At 39.4% G+C, this 25,926-nt stretch overlaps 1 protein-coding gene across 1 annotated transcript in view; it reads left to right on the top strand.

Annotated features, from left to right (window-relative positions):
* ADCY2 (adenylate cyclase 2) overlaps window positions 1–25,926 on the top strand; it is a 456,623-nt gene that overhangs the window by 341,680 nt on the left and 89,017 nt on the right. The window contains exons 13-14 of the mRNA XM_070357742.1: window positions 4,617–4,686; window positions 7,394–7,491. Coding sequence (XP_070213843.1) covers window positions 4,617–4,686; window positions 7,394–7,491 — 168 coding nt within the window. The remainder of the gene's footprint in view (window positions 1–4,616; window positions 4,687–7,393; window positions 7,492–25,926) is intronic.

Genomic DNA, 25,926 nt, shown 5'->3' with positions numbered 1-25,926 from the left:
AGCTTCAACATCAGTCCTTCCAGTGAACACCCAGGACTGATCTCCTTTAGGATGTACTGGTTGGATCTCCTTGCAGTCCAAGGGACTCTCAAGAGTCTTCTCCAGCACCATAGTTCAAAAGCATCAATTCTTCTGTGCTCAGTTTTCTTTATAGTCCAACTCTCACATCCATACATGACCACAGGAAAAACCATAACCTTGACTAGATGGACCTTTGCTGACAAAGTAATGTCTCTGCTTTTCAATATGCTGTCTAGGTTGGTCATAACTTTCCTTCCAAGGAGTAAGTGTCTTTTAATTTCATGGCTGCAGTCACCATCTGCAGTGATTTTGGAGCCCAGAAAAATAAAGTCTGACACTGTTTCCACTGTTTCCCCATCTATTTCCCATGAAGTGATGGGACCAGATGCCATGATCTTCGTTTTCTGAATGTTGAGCTTTAAGCCAACTTTTTCACTCTCCTCTTTCGCTTTCATCAAGAGGCTTTTGAGTTCCTCTTCACTTTCTGCCATAAGGATGGTGTCATCTGCATATCTGAGGTTATTGATATTTCTCCTGTCAATCTTGATTCCAGCTTGTGCTTCCTCCAGCCCAGCGTTTCTCATGATATACTCTGCATATAAGTTAAATAAGCAGGGTGACAATATACAGCCTTGACGTACTCCTTTTCCTATTTGGAACCAGTCTGTTGTTCCATGTCCAGTTCTAACTGTTGCTTCCTGACCTATTACATTTATAAATTTCTGAATTTCCTAGAAAATTGATAACCAGAACAGAGGCCACCTCAGAGAACCCACAGAGGCATGAGGCTTGTGGGAAGGATTTACCCTCCTTAATGGCGAGAACAAAAAAGAAAGAATATGCCCATCAGTTATGGCTTCATGGAAAAAGCCTTGGCCCAACCCGACCTGCTGGAGAAAAGAAAGGGACAGGTGACAGTCGTGGGTCCCATATTCTCACCCTAAATTTCTTTGCTGCAAGGGATTCAGCCTCAGGACTAATTGGCATAAGACAATTTTGCCGTAAACAATAAATAAAAGGAAATAAAAGAGGAACACTGAAATGGACCTTGTGAAACATTTGTAACAAAATTTTTAAAGATTGGACTGTGAAAAATAAAAATGCAAAAAATGCTTAGATGCTCTTAAAAATGTGTGCAGATATTGGGTTGGCCAAAAAGTTTGTTCAATTTTTCTGTGAGATGTTACAAAAAAACCCAAATGAACTTTTTGGCCAACCCAATGCATGGTTATAGTATTTGGATGTATCTTAGAGAAAGGGATGATGCTTTCTTTCTCAAGATAGATCACTAAGGATTCAAGATCTAATGTGAAATGTACATTCTTTACGATGTAAAAAGAATCTGCGCTAAGTGTCTTCAGAGTCCCCTGGGAGTAGAAGGAACAGCGGAGGGATGCTGCTATTTCTCATCAATATGTGTAACGTGTATCACTGGTGAGACATAGCCAGACTCTACTGAAATGTCCCATCACATGGCCAGTGATTATATTTCCCCAAATCATCTAAACCAAATTCTGTGCCAAATACCACAGTTCTGTCTAAATTACATTCACTATCAAACAGCAAAAAAGTGTTCACCACTTTCAGAAATTTACACTCTTCAGCAATCACACAACCGTTCATTTTCAGGGTGGGGAGGAGAGGACCTTGAGTCTTCTTTGCCTCTGACTTCAGTTGCATGATAAGTTTGGCAGAGACAGCAGAGAAAACAAGCTATTGTATCTAAAGAAGTCAAAGAACCAACACTTAATGCTCCTGGAGACTGTTGTGAGTTACTAGCCCGCCTTTTATGTATTTGCCTTAGTTTGGTAAACTTCCGGTTTTGATGGATGGGAGACATGACTGCTCACTGAAGGGTCTATTAAGACTGATATATTATCATCTTCTAGAGGAATGAATCCAAAGCTGTGAATCAGCCATTTTATCAGTTGTGGCAAAATGGCCTAGGGCTAATTAGTTGTACAGTGACAATAGGCAAATTCCTAGAAGCAGCATTTGGAATTCAGTCATTTCCCCAAGCATCCATCCAGGGATCAAGTCTTATGAACTTATGGTAGGTGCTGGAACACAAGAAAAGCCAGATCTTATCTTGAGTACTTCTTGTCCACCTGCAAGACAAACAGGCAACTAAAATGTAGAAATATCGGAGCCCCAGTAACTAATGAGGAGCTGGTTTTGTCTCCACCTTATAAATTTCGTTCATATTTTATTTCCAAGCTTATATTATCCAGGAGCATTTTTTAAATGGATTTTTCATTCTCAGTAAAGAAAAAAACTGTTTTTAATAAGTTCTTGGCATACATTATTCATAATTTGATATCCATAATGAATACAGAGTTCTAAAAATGAGGACAGTTAAAATCTATCTTAAATTTTACTTTCTACTCCTTCTAATATTAACCAACTTTTGATTCCTCCAACTAGTCCCATAAAAGAGAGAGCAATAACAGATCTCTGCAACTGGTGCAATCATAAGAAATACTAAAAAAAAAAAAAAAAACTTATTTGCCTGATATCTAAAGCTTATAACCTTGAATCCAAAAGTATTTTTAGAGTTCTCACTTTTAATGGCAGTCATTCTGGAGCAGATGACTGACTCCTGGGCCTTGGCTGAAACTGCACTGCTGTGGTTCAGGCTCCTGGGAAATTCAGGTGCATGGTGGTGCGTGAGCCGTAAGCATCTTCAGATCGGTCCAGAGGGCCTGGGCATGTGGACTTCCAGGGAGCCCTGGAGATGCTTCTGCTCAAATGGGCTGAGCTTCTGGGCTAGCTTGCTTGTTAAGTGTCGTGTGAAACCTCAGTGTACATTGAAACCTAACTCTGAAATCGGGACGTGGCTGTCCCTGTCATTACAGAGTAATGCATGACAGTCACTTGGTCTTTCTTCCTGGATCCTAGAAGACCTTCCCCATTTATCTTTATCTTCCAAATATGTTGCAGATAATCAAAATCCATAGAAACATAACTACTGTATATAGGAATTCTTGAGAATTGGTCATTGTTTGCACAGGTATAACATTTTATATACAAAAAATATAATTTTATCTCCAAAAGCATATATATATACCCTCTGTCTCCCTTTGTACAGTTGCATAGGTATAGATATAGACATAGATATAGCTACATCATTATATGTACTTGTAGACATATACATAAATATGCAGGTATTTATATGTATATACTACATGCATGCTGCTGCTGCTGCTGCTGCTGCTAAGTCACTTCAGTCATGTCCGACTCTGTGCGACCCCATAGACAGCAGCCCACCAGGCTCCTCTGTCCATGGGGTTTTCCAGGCAAGAATACTGGAGTGGGTTGCCATTTCCTTCTCCAATGCATGAAAGTGAAAAGTAAAAGTGAAGTCACTTAGTCGTGTCCGACTCTTAGCTACCCCATGGACTGCAGCCTACCAGGCTCCTCCATCCATGGGATTTTCCAGGCAAGAGTACTGGAATGGGGTGCCATTGCCTTCTCGGATACTACATGCATAGATGCATGTAATTCAGGTAATTATAACTATAAAAGTTTTTATTCTAAAGGAAAATCAGAAAGTACAGGTAGAAGTCAAACTTCCAAAGTATTTTGACAACCTAGATGGTAATTTATTTTGTTAGTATTTATTTCTAGGTATTTTTCTTGATGCATTGATATCAATTTTTCTTACATTTCTGTACTCACGACTATAACAATGTGTATCTCTCTGTTTCACTTAACTCTATTTCATAAAGTATTTGTTTATTTTGTTGCAAAATGTGTGACTACACCAGGCATTATATGCTCAGCTCGCTGGATCATACACCCAGGGTGGCTGTTTAACCAGGGATTATACTCGATGTTCTGGTGAAGGGTTTTGTCTTTAAGATCTTTCTCTACCTCAACTGCTTTCTCAAAACAGATTTCTCATAGTAAGTCAATGTGTAAGAATGCTTACTTATATATAACTTTTATTTTTGAACATCTGAAAGATATATATGTATTATGTATGTGTGTGTTTATGTTGGCATCAATGTACTATGTTAGTGATCTGACCTGATTGCTTCTTCTGTTAGTATTTTTACCCGTTTTTGAAAACTGTTAAAGCACAATTTTTTTTTACCTTCCACAAATGAAAAATATGACAATGAAAGTATTTTTAGTAAGCATGAAAGGAGTAAAGTCTTCTTTCCCAGACCTGGAAGCTTACTCTAAATGTTTCTGATGCTCTGTGATCAATTGCTTTCTATAAACTGAGGAAAAATAATACTTCTGTATAAACCAAACCCTTTTAGGAGACAAAACTCGCCATGTGATTTCACTAAAACATCAGCAAATAAACTCATTGATGTACTTGAGTCCTTTTAATGACTTATCTCCCTAATTATTTAAGTTGGATAACTTGATTGGTATGACAGCTGATTTGCAATATAGAATTTTCAAAGGAAGGCAATGTGTGAAGAAGAATATTATATTTGCAGATCTTGTTAACAAACCTAGATTCCATATTCCAGTTATTTGGCAATATGAAAAAAGAAGAATGCAAGTCTTTTTTTTTTTAAGTTCCAGGTGTTTGGTTGGAGGTTTGGTTTTAATGATGTGTCTGTCCTTTTTATTTCCAGGCAATGGCTCAAGTCCGAAGACATTCAGAGAATCTCATTGCTTTTCTACAATAAAATAATAGAAAAAGAAGTAAGCAATTTTTTTTCTTCAAAATCAATCATTTTTCCAAAATATTAGCTTTTAAAAACTCCATCATGAAATTATATTCATGTTTTTTTAATGTGACATTTAAACTGCCTTTAACCATATCAGATTTCTTTCTAGCTTTTCCTGTGGTTCTTCTGTGCGAATACTGTTTAACCACACTTCTGGTTACCAAGTTTCTGTCTTTGGCTCGTCGCCTCTCTCAACATTCCTATTAGTAAATGATATCCAGGAGATGTGGGGTGAAGGGAAGGGAAGGAGTTAATACCTTGCTATCTTGGGACTTCCCTGGCAGTCCAGTAATTAAGACTCCATGCTTCCAGTGTCGGGGTGTGGGTTTGATCCCTGGTGGGGAAAATAAGATCCCACATGCCATGCATCATGACCAAAAAACAACAGTATCTTGCTTTCTCAGTGGGAAATTTTCTTAGACATAAATGTTTTAAAAGAAAACAAAACCCCTTGCGACAATTTTACAGTGTCCTTATACAAATTATTTTAACTTTTACAAGAGTATGAGAAGAATGAACCCCTGGTTGGGAGAATTAGACACCTCAAACTTTTAAGTCTTGCTGCATTTAAATCCTTTCACATTATGACTCCTAAAGTAGAGCTGTTTCAGGCACAAATATATAAACAGACATCATTTGTACATGTCGAGCTTAAACCGGGATTTGCTAAAATGAATTATTGTCGCAGAAAGGACAACTGTTGTAGGTTGGCCTGATTCATCTGCCTTTTGTTTCATGTTAATCTAGAAAAAGAGCAGGGTAGAGGTCATTTGTACCACTTTGCTATGCAATTACAGTCTTAGTTTGAACAAAAGCTACTCTATTGATGGCCACAGTCACAGCCCAGATATTAAAACTTTGTTGAGAAAATCTAGTTCATTGTTTTCTGGATATTGAAAGGAAATAACAAATATCAAAATTCCTAATTCCTTCCAAAGCTCATCAAGGTTGGATTTTATAGTGATGCCAAAGCACTCTTTCATACTAGTTAGTGGTCGAGAAAATCAATTTTCTGCTTCTAAGTCAGGAACTTTGACTACAGACAGTTTACCAAATTGATGTTTGATACAATTTATTATTATTATTGTTATCGAAGAACTTAGAGACTAATGACTACTTATTATTTAAACATTGAATTAGTTCCTTCCTGATAGAAGTCCTTTTCCTTTATTAATACCACAAGGAAATTCCAACTCATGTCTCTACACAGGCCCAGAGAAAGAAGATAAGGGCATAACTGAATGCATAAAATATAATCACATTTCAGCAATTATGTTAGTTTCTTCATCAGCGTTGTAACTTACCCTGGCTCTGAAGTCACAAAAGCAACCAAAGGAATATTCTAGTAAACATAAAGTGATGTTTATTGAAACATGCGACGTGTGCAGACATTTCCCTGGTGTACGCGTTCGCAGAGGCTGCCTTTGAGACCGACTTTAGACAGCACTGAGATTCAAGTTCACTTCTTGCCCTCCAGCCCCGAGCCTGCTCTGCAGGCCGGCAGGAGGGTTAAAAGGCTGCAAGACAAAGAAGAGAATCCAGACAACCCAGAGATCCAATATCTGCACCAAAACCCCAGAGGCTATACCCCCAAAATACATACCTAACTTCCTTTAACTTGGCAAACAGTCTGTGCAGACACACTAACTCTACCTGCCAGCATTGTCTCAGGGAGTTTCGGGAGCCTTGCCACAAAAACTCTATCTCCTTAAATTTTATCATAGAAACCCTTTTGGAGGGGCAGTAAGTTTGGAAGCCTAGGTTCAGGAGCCAGTCCACCTGGGTGGAAATCCTGCTGTGTGTGTGTGTTTCTGAGAATGTTCATGAGTCATCCTGGTTCGAGGTTTTTTTCAACCAAAACTCGGGACCATACTAGTTCCTGCTGCAGGAAGTTTTTGTTGAGGATGAAATGACTCAGTCCACTCAAAGCATTGCACGTGCCCGGCAGACCATCACATAGTAAAGGGGACGTGTGACAGACCATTGTCATCATGAATACAACGCTGGCTGGCTTTTCCTGCATAAATCACCAGGGGCAGCCCCAGGCGGGTAGCTGCACTGATCAGTCAATGATCCTGGATATTGTGGAAAGCCTTTGAACTGGCCGATTCCGCAGCATGGGTAGAAAGAATCCAACAGCTGGGCCCAGACAGGCCAACGAATGTTCATAGAGAGTAGAGCCTGCTGGTCTGGTCTTGTAACTTCACTCACCACCTCTCAATAATATAATAAAATAGTAAAATGAATAAATAAAATGAGCAAACTGCATTTCCTCAATACTCTTCAAAGTCAAGTACTCCTCTATGAAAAGCCATTTGCTTTCCCCAAGTAGCTGTGGAACTCAGACCCTCAGGGGAACCAGGATGCCTGCTTGCTCCTTGTTCCTTAAGGTTGCTCGCTCGTCTCTCTGGCCAGGTGCTCTGTCTCCTTGCTGGAGGGTTCAGTTACCTCTAAATGGGCTTCTGAACTGGTCTACTGGTTAAAACCGTGGTCCGGAGTCCCCCTCATAGCTCGTCTGGAGGGAGGAAGCGCACGTCATCAGGGATGAACAGCTGTTGTCCTGCTCATTTCTGCCACCTCCTGCAAGCCTGATGCTTGAACTGGGCGCAGTTAGGCTGCTGGGGCTTGTCTCAGTGCTTCTCTTGGAGGACCATCATTCCTGGTTTCCTTTCTCCCCTTAGTACCGAGCCACCGCACTGCCGGCCTTCAAGTATTACGTGACTTGCGCTTGCCTGATCTTCTTCTGCATCTTTATCGTGCAGGTTCTGGTCTTACCCAAGTAAGTACATGCGGTTCACCTTTGGGATGTTCACTGGGCGTGCCTTTCCACCGCACTGTTATACTGAAGTTATACTATACAGTATATCTAGACTCAGTTATTCTATATACAAGAGGATGCACATTTCCCAACTGAGCATTTATGTAAGAAGGGTGGGGAGAAGGGTACGGGGAAGGGTGGGGGCCAGGATGCGGAGACGATGTCGGGCTGGGGGGTTAATTCAGGACGTATGAAGGTGAAGGGCCCCATGTCTTAGTTATAGTAATTTTGAATTTTCAAAGTGGCCATGTAGATTCACCTTACGGGGATTTTTTTTTTAAATAAATAGAATCATTTCACTTTATTTCTGTATTATTCTGATACCCATGTCTAAGAAATGTAACCCAACACCTTTACCCAGAAAGAGCAGAATCACTAGATATTGTTTCTAATAAACAAACGTTATTGTGTATTGAAGACAGAGCCTCCCCTGGGCTCAGTTTGCCCACCGTCCATTCTGATTTCATGTTCTGCTCCCTGAAGCCCACCAGCTCCACCATCTCTGACTGTTATGAGTTACCGTCCAACTCCCCCCTCCCAGGAGACCCCTGGGTACAGATGGGAGAACTGAGTGACCAGAGCTCTCACTTTACCACCTACTGCTAAAATCCAGTCACTCTAGGATTCCTCCGTAGACTTTGCCTTGAATCTTGTAAAAGTGTTAGTCGCTCAGTGGTGTCCAATTCTTTGGGATCCCATGGACTGTAGCCCGCCAGGCTCCTCTGTCCATGGGATTCTCCAGGCAAGAATACTGGAGTGGGTAGCCATTCCCTTCACCAGCAGATCTTACCAACCTAGGGATCAAACCCAGGCCTCCTGCACTGCAGGCAGATTCTTTACCATCTGAGCTGCTAGGAAATCTTAATGAGTGCAGTATTACAGTACTTCATAATATGTCAACTGACCTATTCTTTCTCATCATGAAATCTAAAGGAAAGGAAAACTCTTGTCTATCTTTAACAATTGGGGATTAGAAATTTAAGAAAAATTTCCTTTCCTGTCATCATTGCCTCTTTTGTAAAGGCTACAGTTATCATTTTCAGTCTACCTGGAGTGAGTTGACTGACGGCGTTTCGCGTCAGCGGTGCAGCCAGCCTTTGTGGGCAACCTGAGTTGCTGCAGCAGGGCAACAGTTTGTCCCACAAAAATTTGGAGCAAACTAGAAAGAAATGGTCTGCCTTTCCCTCCGTACCCCAAGGGATGCTCTTCCGGGCACCGAGCCAATACAAGGCAAAGCATCACTTACATGTGTACAGTCCCAAAGCTACCTGCCCCCTTTTAGAAGTGTTGAACCTGGTCATCCCCTTCTCCCCATTGATGAGCATTGAATGCATTTGTCCAGTGAATTCTTCCTTTAGACTTACACAATCTTCAGTGGAATCTGCCAAGGTCAATCTGTCGGTTTTCCACTAGAAGAAAACATGTTAACAAAGTAAGCTCCTTCTGAGTTCCAGGCTCTGCCACATGGCCCAGGAGAGAAACAGCTGCCCCTGCACAGACAAAGCTTATTGAGCAGCAGGACTGCAGGGCATGTAAACAGTGATGTGGCTGAAACAAGTATCACCAAGGGGACAGGCCCTTATTTCTAAAGCAGAGGGATTCATTTGCTACATCTTCCTATTGGATGAGTGTTTTTATATCTTCTACGTCACAGTTAAGACAGCGTTTATCCCCAATTGTTGGGAGGGGAGAATGTGATTAAGGGGTTACAAAAGATGATGGCAAAACAGAGATGAAAAGGCTTCTGGGAACTGGGGAAAACATTTCATGGAATTAGCCCTAAAAAAAAAAGAAAAAAGTTGATGTCTTTTCTGTCTTTGCTTTTATTTATTTAAGTTTTTGTCTCTTCTCTGTTGTGTTATTTTATGAGAACCCATCAAAGTTTGTTCCCTTGGGCATCATTACAAATTATTGGGTTTCTCTTGAGCAACAAGTTGGATTTTGAGCGTGAAAATTGTGAAATAGGTGCGGGTTATGGTTCCCTCTTTGTGTTGGCAGTTAGAAAGTTCAGAGTGAGGTCTGTGGACACCTTTCACAGGGAAACTGTACACCTGCATTCAGTCCTGGCCTCCTAGTATCTTATGTCTTTCTCCTTCATTTTTCTTTCATGTTACTGTCCTAATTTTTCTTTTTAAAAATTCTTACTGTGAAATACTTCAAAGATACAGAAAAATACTGAACATAATAGATATGCATTTTCACACCATCCATATGTCAGAAATGTTGAGCCTGTGTCATATTGACTATACATAATGTTTCTGTGCTCGTGGGGACTCTTATTCATTGGGTAAGCTTCCTGCAAACAGTATCTGTTGTTATTGTTATTTTGTCTTATCTATTCATTCAGTCTGACATCTTTTGTATATTAATGTGTGTTTATTCCATTTGTATTTTGATTCTTTTACTGATGCCCGTGGACTCAATTCTACTGTCTTATTTTATGTTTCATTTACTCTGCTTTTCTTTGGTTTATTTCCTCCACACCCCACATCCCCCATCTTCTTAACTGCTAAAGGATTGATCAAGTTTGCTTTATTCATATTCTTTTTTGGGAAATATATATATATATATATGGAGAGAGAGAGGAGCAAGAAGGAGGATCCTATATATTTTTCTTTGAATAACTGCCATTGAAATTTTAACACATTCTTAATTTAATAAATTATGAAGTTAATCATTATGTCTCTTCCTGTAATTATGTCTTAGAATATTAGTTCCAGATGGTAACTATAGTCAATATTTATTTAGACTTACCTGCATTGTTTATCACTTTATTTGCTCATCAGTACTTTGTAAAAATTATTTCTTCCAAGTTTATTTTCCTTCTTGTTGATGTGTATCATATAAATGTGTATAATTTATCTTTTATTTAATATCTGTGAGTAGTGGCAGCTCCTATTTTTTGTTTCTATTAAAATGCTTTTATCTGCTTTATTTTAACTTGCTCTTGAACAATAGTGTGGGTATAAAATTCTTATTTTCCCTTAGTATTTTGATACTATTGCATTGAATTTCAGCTTCTATTGTTGCTAAGGAATGTCTTCTGTCAACCCCATTGCATTCTTTTATAGGTAATGGGTCTTTCCTCTTTGTATGCTTTTCAGCTTTGTTTTTGGGGGGATGGGGAGGGAGGCTTGGTTTTCACTATATTGTTTCTAGATATGCATTGGTTCTTAATTCACTAAGTGACCAGATGTGATCTTTTTTTTCCACCTGAAGATTCAGGTCTTTGCTTAGTTCTTACCAACCCTCTGCCTGCATTACTTCGCATATGGCTCTTGTCCTTTGTTCGTTATTTCCTCCTGAAACTTATTAATTGCGTGTTGCACTGTTCATTCTGTGCTCCAGGTGCTGCAATTTCTCCTCCAAGTTCCCACCTCTTTACTTCTTTGTGAAGCATTCCGGTGAATATTTCATCCACAATGAGTTTATAATCTCAGTGATCATGTTTTCATGTTTAAGAAGTCTACTTTTTATCTGTTGTTGTTCAGTCGCTAAGATATGTCTGACTCCTTGTGACCCACATAGACTGCAGACTCCAGGCTCCCCTGTTCTTCACTGTCTCCCAGAGTTTACTCAAACTCACATCCATCGAGTTGGTGATGCTGTCCAACCATCTCATCCTCTGTCACCCCGTTTTCCTCCTGCCCTTCCTGATATCTCAGATGGTAAAGAATCTGCCTGCAATGCAGGAGACCTGGGTTCAATCCCTGGGTCAGAAAGATCCCCTGGAGAAGGGAATGGCAACCCACTCCAGTATTCTTGCCTGGAGAATCCCATGGACAGAGGAGCCTGGAAGGCTACAGTCCATGGGATCACAAAGAGTCAGACATGACTGAGTGACATTTTATCTGAGATTTTCTTATAATTCTCTATTTTGCTTATGCATATATTTTTTCCTCTTATTTTCAGATTTTAAACATATTGTATGAAATTATCACTTGTTTCTTTCTGGTATTTATGCTTCACAAATGCATGAATTCTGTTACTTACTCTTGCTGTTGTCCCTCTCATGGCCATGTGTCTTCTTGGGTCATCTATAATTTCAGCTGTGAGTTCATCAAAGCAAGGGTTTGGGTCCAGGGTGGTCTCATGTTTTCTGAGTTGTGAAGGCATCACTGTGATAGGTTTTCACTGTATCTCTGCCAGGTATGTCTGGGGTTCGCCAGTTCAAGCCACATTATTTTTTGGAAATCCTTAGGTCTAGGTTCCTTCACTAAATAGGTCATGTGAATTTGATTAGCCCCTTAACGTGGATCACAGTTGGGGATCTCAAGTTTTCCAAGGTTACTCTTTTTCCATTTGGGACCCTACAAAGTCAGTGTCCCTGAAAATTAGTGGATATAGTTTTTATGTTTCCTGTTTCCTGATAGGATAGCACTTTATGCTTCTGACTTGATTCAAGCGCTCAGTTCTAATTTTCCATTAAGAAAATCCTGCAAGTGTCACCAACCTTGCATTGACGTTAAATCTCACACTCACTTCATGGCACATGTCTGCCCCTGGTTCCTCCCAAGCCATTTAGCATCAAGACCTCTAAGCACCAGCTTTCAAGACCCTCTGTGTATCTAGGGTATTCTTGTCTTTGCTCTGAGTGTGTCTATTTAAACATGATAAGTCTGTTATACTTTCTGAAGCATGTGTATTGGGATAATATGCTTTTCACTTTTTCTGACATGCCCTGACTTGTTTTCAAATACACTGGATTATAGTTTTATTTTATTTTGTCTGTTCTCCTTTTTGTAAACTGCCTGTTTTTTGAAAAACAGGAGAGATGTGATGAAATAAGTAAGTAAACGAATAAAACACTGAGTGAATGAATAACCAGTAACAGATGGAGATGTGATCTTGGCAGGACTGGTAAGGGGAAGTATTTGCATGAAAGAGGGCCTTCCATCATCCCTTTTGGACCCATAATTTTTCAATCTGGCTCTAGTCTTGGGATTTAAGCAGATATAATTAAATTATTAGCTGGCTCCTCTTTTTGGAGTTGTTCTCTCATTTCTGTCTGCCTTATACTATAACTTTATTAAAAATGTGGTGTGCATGTTTGGGAAGTCGCTTCAGTCGTGTCTGAGTCTTTGCAGCCTCATGGACTGTAGCCCTCCAGGCTCCTCTGTCCATGGGATTCTCCAGGCAAGAATACTGGAGTGTGTTGCCATGCCCTCCTCCAGGGGATCTTCCTGACCCAGAGATCAAACCTGCATCTCTTACATCTCCTGTACTGGCAAGCAGATTCTTTACTACTAGCACCACTTGGAAAGCCCATGAGAAATGTGAGCTACCTTAAAAGATCAGAAATGATCAAGCAGAAATTTTTGCCTTTTTTAGTAGTTTCATTCATATTGTCTGTAAACTAAATAGATTATGTTAAATCAGTCATGGCAATTATTAAAATAAGAATGATTTTTTGTAATAATGTTCAGTGAAATATGATGTGTTTCATTAACCCAAGCAAAATCGAGAATAATGACATTTTCCTTAAGGAAAATTAATAGCAAATTACAATCTTAATATCTTAGAACTATTATTTCTACTGAGATTCTTTAATATGCATTCTATTACTCATGTCAGTAATCAATGCTCTTTAATGATTTAATAATGATTTCAAAAGAGTCACTTTTATTTTGTTTTTATCTTCATAAAGGAAACAAATAGGGAAGAGTTTAATTTTTCTAAACACAAATGATGGATAATGACTATTGTGAAGGCAATTTTGCTTTGGTAGGCAAGCAAAGTTGTGAGCCCCAATACTGTGTTCAGTCCCTAATTCAGGGTTGCCTGGCTCTGCAACCCCACAGACTATAGCCCACCAGGCTCCTCTGTCCATGGGAATTTCCAGGCAAGAATACTGGAGTGGCTTGCCATTTCCTTCTCCAAGGGATCTTCCTGACCTAGAGATCAAACCTGCATCTCCCATGTCTCCTGCATTGCAGGTAGATTCTTTACCCATTAAGCCATCAGTCATACTAGATATCATGAAAGTGAGTTGCTTCTTGCATTATCTTGATGCAGTGGATATGAGTTTTGGGGGGAGGGGGGAAGGAAAGGAAAAGAGAGAACAGAAAGAAAGAAAAGAAAACAAACAAAAAATGAAGCAAGATCATTCTCACTGTCCAAGATAAATGAACCACGTAGCTTTTACTGAAGTGAACAATATTTGACTCTGAATTCAGGTCCTCTGAACGTGTGGACGTGCCTCATAGTTATTAGCTTGAATGCAAGTTAATGGTTTAGTGTGTTCACTTGTTCAATCATGTCCAACTCTTTGCAACCCCATGGACTGCAGCCCACCAAGCCACTCTGTCCATGGAATTTTCCAAGCAAGAGTACTGGAGTAGGTTGTCATTTCCTTCTCCAAATGGTTTAGTTCCCTACCCATAATCTAAGACCAGAGGTTTCTCGGATTCCTTAGGGACCTTGGGTCCCTCCAGCACAGACTCTGCTTTCCCTAGACTTTGGTCCTCATCTTCACTGTCTAAGATGGCAGTATCCTGTGCTGAGCACAGGATGGAGGAGCAGACCCAGAGGCAGAGGGCAAAAGGCATTTAAAACCATCATCTCTGAAGATACCTCCCAGGAACTATGAAGATACGTCATGACACTTTGGTCTATAAGCCAAGACAGATCTTAGTCACATGTGTGAACCTAGCTGCAAGGGAAGCTAGAAAGTGTCACCTTTAGTATGTGTAACAGGACGCCCATCTGAAAATTCTATTAAGAAAAAGTGGATTTCGTGGGAATCAGTGCTCACTCCAGGAAGTGTGGCTGCCTGTATGTCACTGATATAGTAAGATTTGAGGGACAGTAACAATAAAAAGGAAGCTGAATGTGTCTTTACTCAACAAAACCAGCCAGTATACTTTTACTTTGTATCCGAGCTATACTCTGAGCATTTGTAATAAAAATAGAAATTCTTGAGAAATTCATGCATGCATTCAGTCCATCATTTATGGAATCACTCAACAGTTCTGTATCAAGCTACCATATACCAGGCATGGTTATCCTTTCCCTCATACAGCTTGAATTCTATGAAGAGGCACAGCAATAACATAATAAACAAATATTAATAATTCAGTAGTGATAAGCTTTAAGAAAAATTAAGACAGGATCCTGTAAAGTGAGGGAAGGTGGTATTTCAGATGAGGGCTGTCAGGGAAGGCATCATGGATTGAGTGATGTGGAAGAGAAGTCTGAATGAATTGAAATGGTAAGCATGGGTACCTGTCAAGAGAACATTCTAGATGATGGAGGTCACACATGTGTTCAGGGATCAACAAGGAGGCAAGGGTTGGGAGCAGAGTGAGCCAGGGAGTGTGGAAACGGCATCACAGCAGTTGTGAGACCAGCAGGTCACGTTACCCCCACAGGGTTGACTGAATGCTGAGTGTAATGGGAAGCCCTGGAAGATTATCAGCTGAGGACGTGCAGTAGCTGTGCTTGAAGTGTTGTTCTTGCTGCTCTGGAAGGGGGTAGGCGGAAATAGGAAGACCATATAAGGAGATGGTTTGTACCCTAGCAGCCACGGAGATGTAAAAAGTGGTCCAGTTCTGGGACATGTTACAAAGAATGATGAGGAAAGTCTTGCTATTGGGTGGGAGACAAAGAATAAGAGAAACCTAAGTTCTGTAGGGTTTTGCTTGCTTGTTTGTTGTTGTTGGCCTGGACAACAAGGAAAAATTGGACAGCCGTTTACAGTGTGGGAGACTCCTGGGGAAGGAACAAGTCAGAGAGAAGCATAGGATGAAGGGCTCAGCTCAGAGCATCACAGACGTGTGTGTGTGTGTTAATATTAGCATCCAGGAGGTGGGGCTTCACAGAGGGAGGGAGGGTGTGTGAGAGCCCATGGTTCGTGAGTGGAGTCAGGATGGACGAAGTCATAATTCGGAAAGATCAACACATAGGTAATTTACAAACCTGGGAGGAGATGAGCTCAACTAAGGAGTGTACAAAGAGAAGACCATGGACCTTCAGAAAATTCAAGTCTTTGACCCATGTTGTTGGTATGGAGTGGAAGCACTTTACTTTGCCAAGTATAACTCCTTCTCCCTGTCCAGCATCACAAGACCTTCAAGTGGCCAGAACATGTCAATTCCACTAAGTCCTGTTATTGGAGAGAGGCTGTAATAATCTGTAATGGTGATGAATATTTAAATGCCTTGTCTCCTTTTCCACCTTTCAATTCTTTTTTTTTAACAAATAATTTTTTTTATTTTGAGGTTCTATCACCTGTCACTTAAAAAGAGAGGGAGAGATTTTTATTATTTCATGCTAACATACAGTTAAAAGTTTTTTTTTCCCCTCCTCTGTTCCTATTATCTTTACTAAATACCACGTAATCTGTTACATGTGAACAGAGCATTGATGAGAGAGTCTACATCAGTCTTGGGGGGAGGAAGCTGGATATCTCATGTCAGTAAGCATGCTTCCTGTCTTCATCAAGACCCCCTGTAAACAATAAACTAAACCCCGTAAGCAATAAAATAAACTGGAGGAAAAAAGAGAAAGGAGAAAGGACCTGGATTCAAATAACCTTTTCCATATATTGTAACAATACGCTGGATTAAAGTGCCTTAGTCAAAAATTATCACTAAAAAGTGTAATTTTTCTTGCCTCCTGATAGCAGAGAGTCGAGTTTGCTTTTCAGTGAGTATATAGATCAATTATGCCTCTATGTTAAAAAAAAAAAAAAAGCTTTGCAACCAGAATGTTAATTAAAATTGATTGCATTACACAAACAACTGGGTATGCTTAATGAGCCTGAACATGCTTTTGATAGAACAGGCAGGATAAATGGTTATAATTACGGACTTTTGACCAAGCATGACTTTGATCATGGGAATTCTTGTTCGCTGGGATGAGAGTTACATCCCGCCCGACAGCAATGCCAGTGCGCCGTGGACTGGAGAGTAGACAGCGCCCTGGGGGAGCAGGCCACCAGAGCTCTGGGCCTCAGGTTGTGACGTCATGTGCTCATGCGAGACCATATCAGCTGCACATGGAGACGGCCGCACGTCTTCCTGTCCAGTCTAGTGCTTCTCATTTCATTTTCCTGCCTAACTTCCCGGGCTAGAAGCTCCAGTACAGTGCTCCATATAGTCTTGTTCATGATCTTGGAGGGAAAACATCCAGTCCCTCATCATTAAGTATGATGTTATCTGTGTGTTTTTCACAGATGCCTTTTATCAGGAGAAAGAAAATCCCTTTCATCATGGCCTGATGAGTGTTTTTACAATGAAAGGGTGTTGGGCTTTGTCATATTGATCTATTGAGATAATCATTTGAGGCTTTTTTCCCCTTGTTCTATGAATATAGTGTATCACATTAATTGATTTTCAGGTATTAAACCAGCCTTGCCTTTCTCAGACAAATCCTACTTGATCATGGTATACTTAATCCTTTTCATGTGTGACTAGATTTGGTTTGCTAATATTTTGTCGAGGACTTTTGAATCTAAATTCATAAGAGATGCTGGTCTCTAGTTTTGTTTTCTTGTGCGGTCCTCATCTGGTATTGGTACCAGGGTGATAGTGGTTTCATAGAATCCCTTAGTAACTGTCCCATCCCCTTTATCTTCTAGAGTTTGTGGAAAAAGTAATATAAATTCTTCTTTAAGAGTTTTGTAAAACTCAGCAATGAAGCCATCTGGGCATGAGCTTTTCCTTGTGAGTAGTTTTTATTTTTGTTTTGTTTTTAAATTGCTAATTCAATTGCTCTTTTATAGATTTATTCAGATTTTCTGTTTCTTATGAAGTCATGTTTGGTAGTCTGTCCCTTATCATACTTTTAAGACTATTCATTCCTGCTTTTCTGGGCACTTGTCATCCTTTTCAGCAGAACACAAACAGTCTGTGGTATTAGGGCCAGTTTTTTCCCTTAACAACCTCTTATCTTCCTTTAATGGATTCTTACGCTTGAGAAAAAAAGCAAACTAGATACATCCAGAAAAAAATATCACCAGATGTTCTTCCCCATGTCCCGTGGATTATTGTAAAATGTGAGAGTCAAATTTTAAGACACTTGTTTTTTCAGGCTCTAATGTAGCTGTTTGACATGACTCCAGAAGGCCCAGGATCTCTTTCAAACATGTATGGTGGAATAATTATTCCTGAAAACAGACACTGAAATGCATTTTAGAAAACAGGAGCCCATGGATCTTACTTTAGTACAAGAATCTTTTTTTTTAATTCTGATTCATAAAATTAATTATGTGATTTGAAAGCAGATCAACCCATGGTAATTTTTGTTAAATCTGTTAAGATTTTTGTAGTTAAAGGCCAGTGTAATCCATAATCAGTTATTCATTCATGAGGAAATTGATCTATGGCATATCCTATGAAGTATGTAGGTATTTTCTCCATAGTTCTAATAAAAACTGAATGGTTTGCTGTTTTTTCAAAGGAAGAGGGAAGAAAGTCGGAGAAGCAACTGATTCTAATCATTCTTAGGTTTCAATCTGATCACTAATGCTATCATAGTACCTAGAAGAAAAAAAAAAAAAAACTCTAGTTAATGGATTAGAGTTCTATAAAGAAAACAGAAATGGCCTCAGGAATTTCATCAAGGGAATTTAATACACTGAAGTGCTTACAGATGGGGGCAAAGCTGAGAAGTCAAACAGGGGATGGCAAAGAAGCCAAGCGGTGAGCAAGGCAGCAAACTGCTACCACCCTAGGTGGGAAGGACACAGGATGGACGCGGTGTTGCCGGAAATGTAGGATCCGAGAACCGTGAGCAGCCACGATGCTTCCCTGACAGGGGTGTGGGCCCGCGGAGACGGCAGTAGGTGCAGCCCATTCAGAGAATGACAGTTACATAGAGAAGAAGCAGAAATACCCAGGCTTCCTCCTTCTCCCCTTCCAGTCTTTCCTCAACACTTCCCACTGGCCAAACCATGTTAGAACCATTTGCAAAGAATCTGGAAAACGGAGTGTGTAGGAGATGGGGTGGAAAAATGTTTGAAAACAAATGAAATTATCAGCACATTTAGTGACAAATATTCCCAAATTTGTTGAGATACATCTGTAAACAGCAAGAAGAATAAATATAAATAACACTGCACGTGGTATATTATACTCAAACGGCTGAAGCCAAAGAGAAAAGAAAAAAAAAAAACACTTAAATGCAGTCCAAGGAAAAAAATACATTGTGAATGCGAGGGATCAGTAATGGAAATTTTTACTGACTTCTCATCAGAACCATTGATATAAACATGTTCAATCCGGGATTAAGTATTCAATAAAACTATTCCTTTTTTTAAAATGAGATGAAAGCCATTTTGCAAATGAAAGAAAGCTAGAGGAATTCATCACCAGCAAACCTATAGTATAAGAAATGCTAATGGAAGTTCTTCAAGCTGAACTGAAATGATGACAGAGGCAAATCTGAATCTACAGGAGGGAATGAAAAGAAGAATGTGCTCTTAATACATGAGCATATAAAAGACCATATGTTTATATAGTATTAATTTTTCTAAAAGACAACTGATCATTTAAGGCAAAAAATAATAGTTACACTAAGTATTGTGATGCAGAGAAGAGGGGAATTATATTGTTGTCAGTTCAGTTCAGTTCAATTGCTTAGACATGTCTGACTCTTTGCAAACCCGTGGACTGTAGCACCCCAGGCTTCCCTGTCCATCACCGACTCCCTGAGCTTGCTCAGACTTATGTCCATCGAGTCAATGATGCCATCCAACCATCTCATCCTCTGTAATCCTTCTCCTCCTGCCTTCAATCTTGCCCAGCATCAGGGTTTTATCCAATGAGTCAGTTCTTCACATCAGGCGGCCAAAGTATTGGAGCTTCAGCTTCAACATCAGTCCTTCCAATGAATATTCAGGGTTGATTTTCTTTAGGATTGACTGGTGTGATCTCCTTACAGTCCAGGGGACTTTCAAGAGTCTTATCCAACACCATAGTTCAAAAGCATAAATTCTTCGGCGCTCAGCTTTCTTTCTATATTGTTGTCAGGACATTTATATTTTTCAAGTGTTACAATATTAATGCTAAGTAACTTCTGATACATTAATCATGTATATTTTATGTCTTGAGCAATCACTAAAAATACAAAGAGGTATAGCTAACAAATCAATAGAAGAAACCAAAAATCCTGTGAAAATATGATATTAATGAAAAACGACAATAAGGGAGAAACAGAACTGAAAAGACATGAGACAGACAGAAAACAAATAGTAAAATGGTAGACTTGTAATGAAGAATAGCATCTAATGTCATGGACCACACCATGCAGACAAAGCAGAAGTACACCAGACAAAAGATGGTCATATGATAGGTTTATTATTAAATGTACAAGGACTAATACTCCAAATAAAAGCATGATGAAGCCATATACTGTCTACAAGAGATGCTCTTTAAGCACAGAAGGAAGTTAGGTTGGAATTAAAAGGATGGAAAATAGACATCATATAAACAGTAAGTATAAGAAAATTACCATCCATACATTGATATCAGACAAGGAGACATGGAGGCAAGAAGTATGGACAAAGGTAAAGAGCAGCATTGAAAATTAACAAAAGCTTCAATTTATCAGAAAACATAAAATCATTAAATGGTATATACTTAAAACACAGCTATAGAATACTTGAAAAAAAAACCTGAAAAACACAAAGAGAATTAGACAAACCAATAACTAGAATTAGATGTTTAATATTCCTTTTCTATCCCTTGCTAGACATAAGAGTTTTGAAAACCTGAGTAAGACTAACTTCCTATGAATTAGCATTCATAGAACACTAAATCCAACAGTAAAATACATGTTATTTTAAACTGCACGAGGGAGAGGGTGGGAAGATTTGGGAGAATGACATTGAAACATGTAAAATATCATGTAAGAAACGAGTTGCCAGTCCAGGTTCGATGCATGATACTGGACACTTGGGGCTAGTGCACTGGGACGACCCAGAGGGATGGTATGGGGAGGGAGGAGGGAGGAGGGTCTAGGATGGGGAACACATGTATACCTGTGGCGGATTCATTTTGATATTTGGCAAAACTAATACAATTATGTAAAGTTTAAAAATAAAATAAAATTTAAAAAAATATTAAAAATAATTTTGAAAAGATTGAAATATGAAAGCTAGGAAAACTTATAAACATATCTAACCACACCAATATCAACTTAAAATGTAAAGCATAGAATATCTAAAACAAATCCCAACTATTTTAGTGTTAAACTAGATATACTTCTGAATAACCTAGTCAAATAAAAAACCACAAGACAATGTGTAGGTAGGGCTGAGTCCCTTCACTGTTTGCCGGAAACTATTACAGCATTGTTAGTTGGTTATACCTCAATTCAAAAATACAAAATTTACAGATGTGAGAGTTGGACCATAAATAAGGCTGAGCACTGAAGAATTGATGATTTCAAATTGTGGTGCTGGAGAAGACTGCTGAGCTATTTCAAATCCTAAAAGATGATGCTGTGAAAGTGCTGCACTCAATATGCCAGCAAACTTGGAGAACTCAGCAGTGGCCACAGGACTAGAAAAGGTCAATTTTCTTTCCAATCCCAAAGAAAGGCAATGCCAAAGAATGTTCAAACTACTGCACAATTGCACTCATCTCACATGCTAGTAAAGTAATGCTCAAAATTCTCCAAGCCAGTCTTGGAACAGTAGGTGAACTGTGAACTTCCAGATGTTCAAGCTGGATTTAGAAAAGGCAGAGGAACCAGAAATCAAATTGCCAACATCCATTGGATCATCAAAAAAGTAAGAGAGTTCCAGGAAAACATCTATTTCTGCTTTATTAACTATGTCAAAGCCTTTGACTGTGTGGATCATCACAAAATGTAGAAAATTCTTCAAGAGATGGGAATACCAGACCACCTGACCTGCCTCCTGAGACATCTGTGTGCAGGTCAGGAAGCAACAGTTAGAACTGAACATGGAACAACAGACTGGTTCTAAATTGGGAAAGGAGTACATCAAGGCTGTATATTGTCACCCTGCTTGTTTAACTTCTATTTAGAGTACATCATGAGAAACGCTGGGCTGGATGAAGCACAAGCTGGAATCACAATTGCCGGGAGGAATATCAATAACCTCAGATATGTAGATTATATCACCTTTATGGCAGAAAATGAAGAAGAATTAAAGAGCCTCTTGATGAAAGTTAAGAGGAAAGTGAAAATGTTGGCTTAAAGCTCAACATTCAGAAAACTAAGATCGTGGGATCTGGTCCCATCACTTTATGGCAAATAGATGGGGAAACAGTGGCTGGCTTTATTTTTGGGGGCTCCAAAATCACTGCAGATGGTGACTGCAGCCATGAAATTAAAAGACGCTTGCTCCTTGGAAGAAAAGCTATGACTAACCTAGACAGCATATTCAAAAGCAGAGGCATTATTTTAGTGACAAAGGTTCATCTAGTCAAGGCTATGGTTTTTCCGGTAGTCGTGTATGGATGTGAGAGTTGGACTATCAAGTAAGCTGGGCACCGAAGAATGGATGCTTTTGAACTGTAGTATTGGAGAAGACTCTTGAGAATCCCTTGGACTGCAAGGAGATCCAGCCAGTCCATCCTAAAGGAGATTAGTCCTGGATGTTCATTGGAAGGACTGATGCTGAAGCTGAAGCTCCAATATTTTGGCTACCTGATGCGAAAAGGTGACTCATTGGAAAAGACCATGATGCTAGGAAAGATTAAAGGCAAAAGAAGAAGGGGGCTGCAGAAGATGAGATGGTTAGATAGCATTACAAACTCAATGGACATGAATTTGAGCAAACTCCGGGAGATACTGACAGAGAGAGGAGCCTGGCATGCTGCAGTCCATAGGGTCCCAAAGAGTCAGACACGACTTCGCGACTGAACAAGAATACTAAATAAAATGTTTTTTTTTTTAAGTCAGTTTTTCAAACGAATGGAAAAAGAATATGTGGTTTTTGTATATGTATCATGGAATATCGTTGTCGCTTAGTCACTAAGTCATGTCCCACTGTTTTGCAACCCCTTGGACTGTAGCCCACCAGGCTCCTCTGCCCATGGGATTTCCCAGGCAAGAACACTGGAGTGGATTGCCATTTATTTCTCCAAAGGCTCTTCCCAACCCAGGGATCCAACCCACATCCCCTGCCTTGCAGGTGAATTCTTTACTGCCAAGCCACTGGGGAAGCCCATGTAATGAAATGTTACTCAGCCATAAATAAAATTTGCAGCAACATGAATGCAACTAGAGTATCATGCTAAGTGAAGTAAGTCTGAAAGAGAAAGATAAATACCCAAAACGTGGCACAAATGAACACATCTACAAAACAGAAAGCGACTCACAGGCCTAGGGGACAGACCTGTGGCTGCAGATGAGGTGCGGTAGGGAGAGGCGCGGCCGGGGGCTTGGAGCTGGTGGGGGACAGACCTGCGACTGCAGATGAGATGCAGTAGGGAGAGGCGCGGCCTGGGGGCTTGGAGCTGGTGGGGGACAGACTTGTGGCTGCAGATGAGATGCGGTAGGGAGAGGCGCGGCCTGGAGGCTTGGAGCTGGTGGGGGACAGACCTGTGGCTGCAGATGAGGTGCGGTAGGGAGAGGCGCGGCCTGGGGGCTTGGAGCTGGTGCGCGCGTGCATGCTAAGTCGCTGCAGTCCTGTCCGACCCTTTGGGACCCTATGAACTGTAGCCCACCAGGCCCTTCTCTCCATGGGATTGGAGTTGCTAGATGCAAGCTAGTGCATTAAAGTGGATTAAGAACAGGTCCTGCTGTGTAGCACAGGAAACTATTCAATATTCTGTGATACGCTGTAATGGAAAAGAATGGCGACACTGTTGATAAGGAACCCACCTGCCAATGCAGGAGCTGCAAGCAACATGGGTCTATCCCTGGGTGGGCAAGATCCCCTGGAGAAGGGAAAGACTACCACTCCAGCGCTCTTGCCTGGAGAATCCCATGGACAGAGGAGCCTGGCAGGCTACAGTCCACAGGGTCACAAAAAGTCGGACATGGCTGAAGCAACTGAGCACTCACATATGGCACAGGGAAGTGTATTCAATACCCTGTGATAAACCATAATGTAAAAGAGCATAAAGTGTGTATATGTGTACAGCTTAGTCACTTTGCTGTACAGCAGAGATTGACACAACTTTGTAAATCAACTATATTTCAATTAAAAAATTGAAATAAATCCAAAAAGTCACAAGACAAATTAGCAAATGTTTTGTGTATTAAAAGAAACTGTGTGGACTGTCGCTTAACAGTAATTTAGAGAGGAATTTGTAGCTTTAAATGCTTATATTTGAAAGAAGAAAGAGTTGAAGTCAGTTGTTTACCTTTCAACCTTAGGAAGCCGGGAAAAGATGAGCAAGTCTAATAAGTAGGAGGGAACATACACTAAGAAAAAAGTAATCAATAAACGGAAGACAAACAACAGAAAAGTAATAAAGACAAACGTTGGTTCTTTAAAAAAACACTTAAATGCCTAACCGTTAGCAAGACTAAGAAAGAAAAACAGAACAATAATCACAAACCACCCAAACTAATGTTATAAGAAATAAAATGGTATTTACTACAGATTCTACAGATTTTAACAGGATAAATATGAAAAGTTATGAATTACTCAAGGCCAAAAAATTTACAACTTAGATAAAATGGGAAAATTCATGGACTGTACAACTTACCAAATTGAACACATATTGAAAATTTAAATGGATATTTATGTGATGTTATTGTTCAGTCACTAAGTCATGTCCGATTCTTTGCGACCACATGGACTACAGCACGCCAGGCTCCCCTGTCCTTGTATTAAATTTGTTTTTTACTCAAGTTCTGTCTGAACTTTACCAAACATTTTAAGAAAATAAGATGGAGAGAACTGGTCAAATATTAATAAATTTCATAATTGTGAATGGAGGAAAATGTCCTGTTCTTGGAAAGAAAGTCAAAGTTTGAGGCTATAAACCAAATGTCACTTCTGTACCACCTTTAAAAATCTAGCTAAAATTAAAAGTGAAAAGGTTGGAAATAAAGCATAGAAAATAGCTATTTTAGGAAACAGCTTCCAGAAAGAGGAAAGCTGTAGTAGTATGAATTTCTGACAATCTAAATCCAAGTGAAAGACATTTAGCATGAAAACAGAGAAGCTTATTTTACAGTACAGTCACCAAGAAAAGTTAACAATCATGAATCTTTATGCACTCCAGCATCTCTTTGAAATAAATAGACACTATTAAAATGTTCAGATGTATTGACAAACCCACAAACTTAGTTGGAAATGTTAATATATTCTAAAATTGACAGATCAAATTGAGCCAATAAATCAGCCCACTGGGGATCTGACTAACTCCTCAAGCTCTGACAATAGACTCACTGAAAGAACTTGCTTTGTTTCCAACAAAAAGGAAATGTAAATATGTATCATAAGACGTAATAGAAATGGAATGTATTTATCACATCCCAGAAGATAAAGAAATTGTCAAAGTAAAAATAATAGAGACCACAATCTCTGATCAAACCTAATGACATTAGAAATAACAAAGACAGACCGAAAATAATTTCCCTGTATAGTTACTCTTGTATTAAAAGGAAAAGAAAATTGAAATTATAGGCTTTTTAGAAAAGAATGGCAATGAGTAGCTATAAATCAAAAGCCGTGGGATTTGGCTAAAGCAGTAATTATAGGAATATTTATGTCCTTAAATGCATTTATTAGAAAATAGAAAAGATTAGCAGCAAATGACAATCAAGAAAAAGAACAATGAAAGTTTAAATAAAGAAGGAGGAAAGGATTATTTTAAGTTAAATTAGAAACCAATAATAAAGAAAATGATCAGAAAGCATGGACCTTAATAATAAGCCAAAAGTTCATTCTTTGAGAAGTTCAGCAAACATGCAAAGCTTCAAAAGTCTTATCTAAAGAGAATCAGAAAAATAACATGAAGGACAAGAAGAAACTGCTTCAACTATAACAACTTCAAAAATTGTAAGAGAATACTAAGTAGAATGTCTCCCATTCAAAATTTAAATGAAAAGGATAATTTCCCAGGAAAGTTAAACCAGTAAACATGATTGAAACGTGACATGTTTACTCCAAGAAGCACAACCTGGGTCAGGTATACAATTGTGTGGACTTTAATCCCAACCCATACCACTTGGGAGGGTTGTTAACTTTTGGTTGGTTTCTCAGTTTCTCTGGGTGTCAGTTTCTCTTGCATAAAATGAGGTAAGAACAGTAACCCTGCTGTCCAGGGTTACATATGCATACAAAGCCTTTAGAACAGTGCTGGCCACACAGTATGCTATCATCATGCCATCATGTCATGCCACCATCAGCTTCACCCTCCTATCACCAGATGGTTTAGAGCTGAGACTTACCAGACCTTCAATTAGAGATCATTCATATTTGAACAGTTACAGACCTAAGAAAAAAGTATTATTTTTCTGACA

This window comes from Bos mutus, chromosome 20 (genome assembly GCF_027580195.1).
Source record: "Bos mutus isolate GX-2022 chromosome 20, NWIPB_WYAK_1.1, whole genome shotgun sequence".
NCBI lineage: Eukaryota > Metazoa > Chordata > Mammalia > Artiodactyla > Bovidae > Bos > Bos mutus.
The sequence above is the reverse complement of the archived record's forward strand: the minus strand, read 5'-3'. Positions and strand labels throughout refer to the sequence as shown.